Source organism: Salvelinus sp. IW2-2015, linkage group LG15 (assembly GCF_002910315.2).
Source record: "Salvelinus sp. IW2-2015 linkage group LG15, ASM291031v2, whole genome shotgun sequence".
In the NCBI taxonomy this organism is placed as follows: Eukaryota; Metazoa; Chordata; class Actinopteri; order Salmoniformes; family Salmonidae; genus Salvelinus; species Salvelinus sp. IW2-2015.
Genome location: NC_036855.1, coordinates 9,112,845 through 9,123,073, shown reverse-complemented (window position 1 = coordinate 9,123,073; position 10,229 = coordinate 9,112,845). Strand labels below are relative to the sequence as shown.

General features: G+C 41.4%; 1 protein-coding gene across 3 annotated transcripts; it reads left to right on the top strand.

Moving 5' to 3' along the window:
- The first annotated feature begins 1,067 nt into the window (after positions 1-1,067).
- On the top strand, positions 1,068-9,314 carry LOC111973701 (serine/threonine kinase-like domain-containing protein STKLD1). Of its 3 annotated transcripts, XM_024001080.2 has the most exons (19): positions 1,069-1,362; positions 1,572-1,658; positions 1,763-1,807; positions 2,021-2,095; positions 2,337-2,441; positions 2,554-2,624; positions 2,745-2,860; positions 2,961-3,076; positions 3,734-3,867; positions 5,324-5,454; positions 5,641-5,718; positions 6,159-6,275; positions 6,392-6,532; positions 6,850-6,978; positions 7,098-7,226; positions 7,742-7,870; positions 7,944-8,084; positions 8,170-8,249; positions 8,984-9,314. In XM_024001080.2, exons 1-19 carry the CDS (start codon positions 1,348-1,350, stop codon positions 9,059-9,061), a joined length of 1,917 nt encoding a protein of 638 aa, XP_023856848.1. In that variant the 5' UTR covers positions 1,069-1,347; the 3' UTR covers positions 9,062-9,314. The 3 variants fall into 3 exon arrangements, with proteins under 3 accessions (XP_023856851.1, XP_023856848.1, XP_023856849.1); XM_024001083.2 differs by lacking the exon at positions 6,392-6,532 and having other exon boundaries at positions 1,068-1,362; XM_024001081.2 differs by lacking the exon at positions 2,021-2,095.
- Positions 9,315-10,229: the final 915 nt, after the last annotated feature.

Sequence of the window (10,229 nt, the reverse complement as noted above, 5' to 3'; positions counted from 1 at the left end):
TTCTTAACTGACTAGCCTAGTTTGTTTTCAAATTCAACATTTTCAGTTGGGTTCCCCCAAGAACCCCAACAACTATTGGGGGATAAGAAAAACCATTAGAGGCATTTTTTTATTGCAAGAACCCATATGATTTTAGAAGAACCATCATTGAATAATGTAAATATACTGCTCTGGAAAAAATGAAGAGACCACTGCAAAAGTATCAGTTTCTCTGGTTTTACTATTGATAGGTATGTGTTTGGGTAAAATTAAAATGTTTGTTTTAATCTATAAACTACTGACGACATTTCTCCCAAATTCCAAATAAAAATATTGTCATTTAGAGCATTTATTTGCAGAAAATGACAACTGGTCAAAATAACCAAAAAGATGCAGTGTTGTCAGACCTCGAATAATGCAAAGAAAATAAGTTCATATTCATTTTTAAACAACACAATGCCAATGTTTTAACTTCAGAAATCAATATTTGGTGGAAAGATTTGGTGGCTTTCAGTGACTTGCTCAACGCCCTTAACGCCTAGGCTACCTGCCGTCATCTGGCGCCACCTGGCGGCAGCAAGTCTAACACACACATACAGGAATAAATATTAAAAAGGTGGAACTAAGGTGTGCCATGCATGGCCAGCCCTTAGATAATAAAAAAAAATATATATATATATATATATATATCATACACAATAATTACATTTATTGGCAGTCTCCAAGTCCAGTAAAAGACATGGTGCACACCACAAAAAAAGATAATAGCGGTGCTGACTACCTGTAAAAGGCTATAGAATAAAGAGAGTCGCAAACTTGATATATTCCAGAAATGTACTGGGTAAACCACCAACGTTTCGTGCATCACATTGCCTTCTTCAGTCTCCAAGTCCACACAGCCACTAACTCAAATTGTACTCAAAATACTTACAATGAACAGTGTGTGCCTGCAACCAATCACGCGCTCGCAGCCGGCAGGTCACAATCACATGACTACCACGGTTCAGTTAATTTTATCTCAAGGTAGAGCCTCGGCTCCCAACCTTCGTTCACGTTTTTTTATTTTTATTGTTACCAACATAATGGCAACATTAACATTACTGAAGATGAGCTGAAAGTCTGTGGCAGAGGCTAAACTGAATGTGATGTATCCTGAACGGTTAAACATAATTGTGGAGTTTCATTGTGTCCCAGGCTGAGACGTTACATTGATTAATATCTGAATACGCGTATGCGCAATTGAGCATGCGCATATGCAATCCCCTCATAACCGTCACAGCCTTGTTTCTATGCACTTATTCGAAACACAACACTGAACACTGCTGCTAAAGCAGCGCACAGATTTCTACACCTTGAACACACTGCACCATGGACGATTATATGGTAAATATGTATATTTTCATGGTTCAAGTTTCTGCCTCAACAGTTAACCTCAATGTAGTTTTCTGACAGACGTAATATCAAGGGGCCTGCAATGGTTACATTAAAACGTGCCGATTTGTTACAGCATAATTAGTAGCTTATGTTTTTGTTTATTTATTCACTCGCTCATTTGCATTACTGTAACATGTAAAGTAAACATTGTTTTTAAGATTTTGGATGCAATGTGCCCCGGATGCTTTGGGACAGTTCTATTTGTGAAGGAAAGAACGTCTGATCTAGAGTTTACACTAAAGAAGGTAACGTTATACTGTAGTGGAGTGGGCACACATTTGATAAGGATTTGCATTGGTTCTTTTTTAGAATAGATGCTGACATGCTGATATAATTCTGTCTCCCACAGGTTGAGTGTTTGGATGAAGGCAGAGCCAACCAAGCATACCAGGAGGTGAGATCCTGTAGGCCTCTCACAAAACTAGTATTGATACAATGCAAAGTTACTTAATAATCTACCGTGTAATAGTACAGTAGTAAGCCTAGTATATGTCAGCTACTTGATCCACATGTCACCATCTGGCTATTCCATCTGATAGGCCTATCTGTTGACATTTTGGTACACACTGTCACTGTGTCCATCAAAGTCATGTGTTCTTTCCATCAGGCTCATTGTCTGCTGAATGTGAGACATCCCAACATTGTCACGTATAAGAAGTTATTCATTTTTTGGGATGAAAGTGTAAGTTTGTTATTTACAGATTAAGTATATGTCCTGTATATGACACATAGGGCAGCAGGTAGACTAGTGGTTAAGAGTGTTGGGCCAGTAACTGAAAGGTTGCTGGTTTGAATCCCAGAGCCGACTAGTTGAAACATCTGTAAGTTGCTCTGGATAAGAGTGTCTGCTAAATGACTAAAATGAACATTTACAAATGTAAAATCATGAATGTCAGTCTCATTAAATCATTTTGCCTTCTCAGGTATCTTCTGTCTTTCTTTCAATGGTAATGGACTGCCCATACATGACAACCCTGTCCACTGTGATCTCTTATCACAGACAGGAGGAAAAGAAGATCAACAAAAAGGTCATCAACAACTCAATAGATTTTTCCATCACTAGTTGAACCAGTATTAACACATACTGTATGTTATCAACCCCTTAAGCATTGAGGGCAATGAGTGTTGTTTTCCAACCAGGTCATCAAGACATTTTTGGGACAAATGGTGGATGCTTTGGCCTACTTGCACAAACGGAGTATTGCTCACAGGTAACCTGCCCCTCACATTGAAATGTACTGCCAGGCAAGCCTGTATAGTTTGCGTGAATGAATAGCCTATGGTTTCTAAAAATTATAATTTCAGAGAACAATTTCTCTATTTTTTTGTAGGAATTTGAAGCCATCAAATATTCTGATGACAAAAGAGGCCAAGTTTGTCATATTTGATTTTGGAACTGCCTCCATCACAGGAGATAGAGTAAAGTTACAGAAAAGAGTAAAGGACTGTATGTATATAATATTTCTTTACTTTATTTTATTAAATTTAAATGTAGTAATTAATAACAGTACAGTTTACTTTGTTTGCTATTTACTGTATCTCTATAGGTGCCAAACGATGGATGGCTCCAGAGAGCCTGACCCATCATCAGATGCCTGAGAAGTCCGACATTTGGTCCCTGGGGTGTGTCCTTCTCGACATGCTAACCTGTCACATGCTTGATGTACGTCTATGACTGACTAGTTACTCCTCATTTACCATAGAGGTGGGATTGATTTGTAGATCAGCATTTCCCAACCGCTCACCTCGAGTATCCCACCTATGTACTGTAAATCATTTAATCTAGTCCAGTACTATCGGGGGCGGTAAGTAGCCTAGCGGTTAGAGCATTGAGACAGTAACCATAAAGTTGCTTGTTTGGATCCCCGAGCTGGCAAGGTGGAAAAATGGACCTTTCTGCCTTTGAGCAAGGCAGTTAACCGACACAACAACTGCTCCCCGGGTGCCAGTGACGTCAATTTAGGCAGTCCCCCGCACCTCTCTGATTCAGGGGTTGGGGGTTGGGTTAAATGCAGAAGACACATTTCGGTTGAATGCATTCAGTTGTGCAACTTCCCCCAACTTCCCCTACTAGCACACCTGGTTTGACTAGTTGAATAAGGTGTGCTGAAATGGATCAAAGAAGTGGGAAAGCTGAGGGTACTGGAAGAGAGGTTTGAGAAACACTACTGACGGTTGTAGTCACTAGTCACCAAACAGAGGAAAGCGGACTGAAACAGGGAACTTGCCCCCCCCCCCAAAAAAAAATCCTTGTTTTCCGTTGCAAAACATTTTGCAACAGTGTGGACTAATGAATAAGACCCTGATCTCCCATCCACAGGCGGAGGGATCTATCTCTCAGCTGCTGAGGATCAGAGAGGACCAGACATCACTGGACGTCATCGTCCTCAAGGGCCTCCACCAAGTCCTCAGTATGATGTTGGACCGCAACCCAAAGACCAGGACCAGCGTGTGGTGAGTAGTGTAGTCGCCCTTGACCAGGGGTGTCAAACTCATTCCACTGAGAGCTGAGAGTCTGCGGGTTTGTTTTTTTCCTTTCAATTAAGACTTCTATAACCAGCCGAGGGGAGTTCCTTAATAATTAGTGACCTTAATTCATCAATCAAGTACAAGGGTGGAGCGAAAACCCGCAGATACTTCATGCAATGAGTTTGGGACATGTGCCCTAGACTGTCAGCTGTCACAGTTTGGTTGAAGTCTGGTTGAGCGCTCATCACAGTGACATTCCAAGGTTGAAGTCTGGTTGAGCTCTCACCACAGTGACATTCCAAGGTTGAAGTCTGGTTGAGCTCTCACCACAGTGACCATTCCAAGGTTGAAGTCTGGTGAGCTCTCACCACAGTGACATTCCAAGGTTGAAGTCGGTTGAGCTCTCACACAGTGACATTCCAGGTTGAAGTCTGGTTGGCTCTCACCACAGTGACATTCCAAGGTTGAGTTCTGGTTGAGCTCTCACCACAGTGACATTCCAAGGTTGAAGTCTGGTTGAGCTCTCACTGACGCACAGTGACATTCCAAGGTTGAAGTCTGGTTGAGCTCTCACCACAGTGACATTCCAAGGTTGAAGTCTGGTTGAGCTCTCATCACAGTGACATTCCAAGGTTGAAGTCTGGTTGAGCTCTCACCACAGTGACATTCCAAGTTGAAGTCTGGTTGAGCTCTCATCACAGTGACATTCCAAGGTTGAAGTCTGGTTGAGCTCTCACCACAGTGACATTCCAAGGTTGAAGTCTGGTTGAGCTCTCACCACAGTGACATTCCAAGGTTGAAGTCTGGTTGAGCTCTCACCACAGGTGACATTCCAAGGTTGAAGTCTGGTTGAGCTTCACCACAGTGACATTCCAAGGTGAAGTCTGTTGAGCTCTCAACAGTGACATTCCAAGGTTGAAGTCTGGTTGAGCTCTCACTCACAGTGACATTCCAAGGTTGAAGTCTGGTTGAGCTCTCACCACAGTGACATTCCAAGGTTGAAGTCTGGTTGAGCTCTCCACAGTGACATTCCAAGGTTGAAGTCTGGTTGAGCTCTCACCACAGTGACATTCAAAGGTTTGAAGTCTGGTTGAGCTCTCACGCACAGTGACATTCCAAGGTTGAAAAGTTCTGGTTGAGCTCTCACCACAGTGACATTCCAAGGTTGAAGTCTGGTTGAGCTCTCACCACAGTGACATTCCAAGGTTGAGGTCTGGTTGAGCTCTCAGAGACATTTCAATGTATGTATTGTACTTATTAATGGCAATATAAATTAAACTTGAACTTTAGTTATAGATACAGGGGGGATAAGATGAACTAGTGTTATGCTATCCCTTCACTAATGTCTCGTGAACAGACTACGTAAACATAAATGTTACCATCTGACAAAATTACACAAGATTTTAGTTCTGGGTCAACTGAGATTATCTCTCCAATAAAGGGAACTGGTGAATGAGGATCTGGTGAAGCAGTGTCTGCTGTTGTGTGGCTCCCCTCTACACGCTATGAAGAAAACACTGCCCCCTGGTGTCCATGGGCTGCCATTCCACCAAGGCTTTGACAGTGTGCTCGGTCGGTACTTCCTTTTACTGTCCTCCGTTCCCTACTATTTTTATTAAAATTGTGTATGTTTTTGTACAATACTGTGCGAATGAATGTACGTGTCTAAATTACTGCAGATGTTAATCCCTATAGCCTACTTGTCCTTAAGAGTTTGCAGTTGTGTTCTGACGAATAGTGGTCAATTGTAATTTGCAGAGTTCATGCAGACCTACAGAGATGTGGAATCTGTCCAGATGTCAGCTCTGTCATACCTGCTGTCTGAGGAAAGGAACGGTAAGGCTGTTTACTTTGCTCATTATGGGCGATATGATCTTTAAAATTCTTATCATACAAATTTAGCCTGGTCCCAGATCTGTTTGTGCTATATAGGTTGGGCTCCCAAGTGACGGAGTGGTCTAAGGCACTGCATCTCAGTGCAAAAGGTGTCACTACAGTCCCTGGTTTGATTCCAGGCTGTATCACATCCGGCCATGATTGGGAGTCTCATAGGGAGGGCACAATTGGCCCAGCGTTGTTTGTGTTTGGCCTGGGTGGGCTGTCATTGTAAATAAGAATTTGTTCTTCACTGACTTGCCTAATTAAATAAAAGGTCAAATAAAAATAGATAACTCATGGTCCTTGTCATGCCAAACAATCAGATCTGGGACCAGGATATTACAAATGTTCCTCTAGAAAAACATGTCCTCTACTTTAACTTTAAATTGTTATGGTAGTTTTCTACAGGGTAACTGACGTTGTTATAGCTGTCACCACTGCCATGCAAAGTCACATGGACTGTGCAGGTGTTCAGCAAAATGGTTGCCAGGTCCTACACCAGCGTTTAATTGCAGGTAGGTGAACACTTGGGGTGGGTTGCACGAATGTGGGTTAGATTCCTCTGCCATGTTGGCATTAGGTTTGGTTGTATAGACAACAAGGTTGTCATCTCTCTGCGATACCCTTGAAGTGCTGGGCCAAGCTGGGGATGGCTCCTGTCTGCTTACCAAGGAAGTGATCACCTGTGTCCTGAACGCCGTGCACAGTCACCCTGAGAAAGCACCACTGCTCTCTCATGCCTTTCAGCTTCTCTTCTGTATCTCCGGGGATGGTCAGTAATACTTTAATAATAGGTAATCTACCATTTTAGATTCAGGTTACCTGGATTTTCCCAAATGCACAGTGTGCTAATACATTCTTTACTTGGGGGGTGCACAGTCTGTTTAGCTATCATTCCACTCCTTTCTACTCCTTGTCATGCTAAACATGAATTTGGCATATGTCACGGAGTACTATGAGTGAAATATTAGCCAAACAGTCTGGTACCCAGGCTAGTGCAAATGGGGGTGCTAAGCCTATTGTTGAGGGTACTTCAGCACTGGCAAGCCCCTCCCTATATTATTACTGACATACCTCCCTTTTATTTAGAGCAGGCAGCCAGAGAAGTGCTGGACCTGGACGGTATCAGAGAGGTGCTGAACACACTGAGGAAGTTTCCAGAGGATTGTGACATTGTCGTGCCCTGTTGCAAATGCTTATGGAGCGTACTGACACAAAGTGAGAGCTGTCATTGTGTAAATGAAATGATCTGCAATTTCTTGATAATTTGCACACGCCATGAGCTCTACCACCAGCCAAAGTGTTGTATGTGTGAACAGCATATTGTGCTTTTCCAGGAATTTGCCTTGGAGTTGTACCTTTGAAAGATGCTGTGGAGGCTGTGTGTGTGGCAGGAGAGGCACACATGCAGGACAGCACAGTGATGGAGTCTGTGTGTGCAGCCCTGTCGTCCCTGACCCTACAAGGTAGGCTAAGACCTTCAGAATATTAAGGGCGCTTTCACATATCCCCTTATGGCCCAGACCCAGATCCATGCTATAAAGCATGTGTGAAACGCAAACGAACCCCGGCTTAAACAAATCCTGGACCTGCTTGTGTAGCGGGTCCAAGATACAGGTATTGTGACACGGCAGCTTGAGTTGCATAATTTGTTTTGCCCGTTGTAAATAAGCTAGCTCGCTAGCATCATGTAGAATGTGCTTCTTGCTGATTGCACCCTGAAACTGTTATTTTCAGGTATTGTGAAAGCAAAACATGTTCTGTAGAATTCTYACAAACGCTCCAGGAAACCGAACCAGGGTACCGAACCAGGGTACTACATTTTATATGTGAAAACGCCCTAAGTCAAATTATACAAATGAGTCAGAAATGTAGTTTCCACAGCTTGTCTTTGCACACCAGCACACCCAAATGATTGATTCATCACCAGATTGATCGATTGCTTGACTGACTAACTGATTGGCGGATTCTCCACTAATAGGTTTAACTGAAGACCAGGACATTGAGGATTCCACCCTTCTGTTGATGCACGCACTCCAAGCACATTTAAAGCATAGCTATGTGGTGAAGTATGCTTTCCTTGCTCTGGACAGTCTTGTCAAAAGCTCAGGTGAGTCAACATAAACATTAAGACTTTATATCAGAACATATGAGAACTGTCCCTGTTCCTCTATTCCTTTTAGAGTTGGCTGCTTTCAGGCTTCTCCTCACCCCCAATGGAGGAAGTGGATTAGTTATTGTCAAGGAAGCAGAACTCCAACACCATGACAACCCAGAGATCGTAGGGAACTTTTGTAGCCTCCTCAGTGCTATGGCCCGTTATGGTTAGTGTACACTCCTCACCTTGAATGTAGTGCTATAATTTTCCCTTCAGAAAACCATAGCCCCTGTATGTGACTGTTTTCCCAGGTGATGTCATACCCGAGTTAGTTGCTGAGAAGATACCAGATGTCTTGGAGCAGATTGAGAGGCAGTTTTCATCAAATAAGGTAAGTCATTGACTGTGCCTAAAATGCAGTTAATGTAGACTAAGATTGATTTTAAGATATTTATAAACTGGGTGGTTCGAGTCCTGAATGGTGATCGGCTGAAAGCCATGGTATGTAGACCTTATTCCACGGGTATGACAAAATATAACTTTTTACTGTTTTTAATTACGTTGGTAACCAGTTTATAATAGCAATACGGCACCTCGGGGGTTTTCCGGTATATAGCCAATATACCACGGCTAATGGCTGTATCCAGGCACTCTGCGTTGCGTCATGCTTAAGAACAGCCCTTAGCCGTGGTATATTGGCCATATACCACATCCCCTCGGGCTTTATTGCTTAATTATAAACTGGGTGGTTCAAGCCCTGAATGCTGATTGGCTGACAGCCGTGGTATATACCCGTATACCACGGGTATGACAAAATATAACTTTTTACTGCTTTAATTACGTTGGTAACCAGTTTGTAATAGCAATAAGGCACCTCGGGGGTTTGTGGTATATGGCCACTTCGTGTTCCGTTGTGCATAAGAACAGCCCTTAGCCATGGTATATAGGCCGTATACCACACCCTCTCGTGCCTTATTGATTAAATACAACAAAAGTTACATTTTTGGGAGGGGCTCAGATGTAAGTCTACTACACGTCTGATTCTTATTGCTTTATTGTATAGGTCAGCGCTCTCCAAGTAATTGATCAGCTAAACCTCTGAACAACCTCTCTCTGATCCCACAGGAGATAGCTCAATTGGCAAAACATGCCCTCCACAGCACAACAAGCGTTGGAAGAGTCAACATGACAAGCTCAACATAATTCAAAGTGTCACGTTGTGTTTCATGGATTGCTATAGTGACAGTCAAAATGGTGGTTATTTCAGTTGTTTTTTTTTTTTTATCAGCTGTACTAGTTGCTATACTGTATAGGCCTACATGTCCAAAGAGTAAGCTGTTGGTTATTAAACTTAGCCAGAAAAACGTATCACCTTATCTGTTCAACAGTTTTATTGCCTTATCTAGGTGATTTAGCTGTCACATTATCCTATAAAATTAAAAACATTATTACATTATTGAAATGATTAAAAGTTATTACATTAGCCAGTGTTATTACATACTGTACCAGTTGAAGATCTTACAGTATAGAGACACATAGTCCCAGTGGTGGGAAAAGTACTCAATTGTCAAACTTGAGTAAAAGTAAGGATACCTTAAATAGAAAATAACTCAAGTAAAAGTCACCCAGTAAAATACTAAAAGTGTAAATGTATTTGGTTTTAAATATACTTAAGTATCAAAAGTAAATGTAATTTCTAAAATATACTTAAGTAAAAGTATACATTTCTAATTCATTATATTAAGCAAACCAGATGGCACAATTTGTTTTATTTTATTTAAGGATAGCCAGGGTCACACAAAAAAAACAGACAAATGTACGAACAAAGCATTTGTTTACTGAGTCCACCAGATCAGAAGCGGTACGGATGACCAGAAATGTTCTCTTGATAAGTGTGTGAATTTGACCATTTCCTGTCCTGCTAAGCATTAAAATGTAATAAGTATTTTTGGGTGTAAGGGAAAATGTTTTGAGTAAAAAGTGCATTATTTTCATTAGGAATGTAGTAATGTAAAAGTTGTCAAAATATAAATAATAAAGTAGAGACCCAAAAAACGACTTAAGTAGTACTTTAAAGTATTTTTACTTAAGTACTTTACACCATTGCATAGGCCTGTATGTATCATGTTTATTTTGTAATTCTGTTCTACTGTATTTGTGGTCTACAGCTGCAACTTCTGTACAGTGCAATCGGAAAGTATTCAGACCCCTTGACTTTTTCCACATTGTTACGTTACAGCCTTATTCTAAACTTGATTGTTTTTTTTTCTCCCTCAATCTATACACAATACCCCATAATGACAAAGAAAAAACAGGTGTTTAGCAATGTTTGCAAATGTATAAAAACTGATATTACATTTACATAAGTATT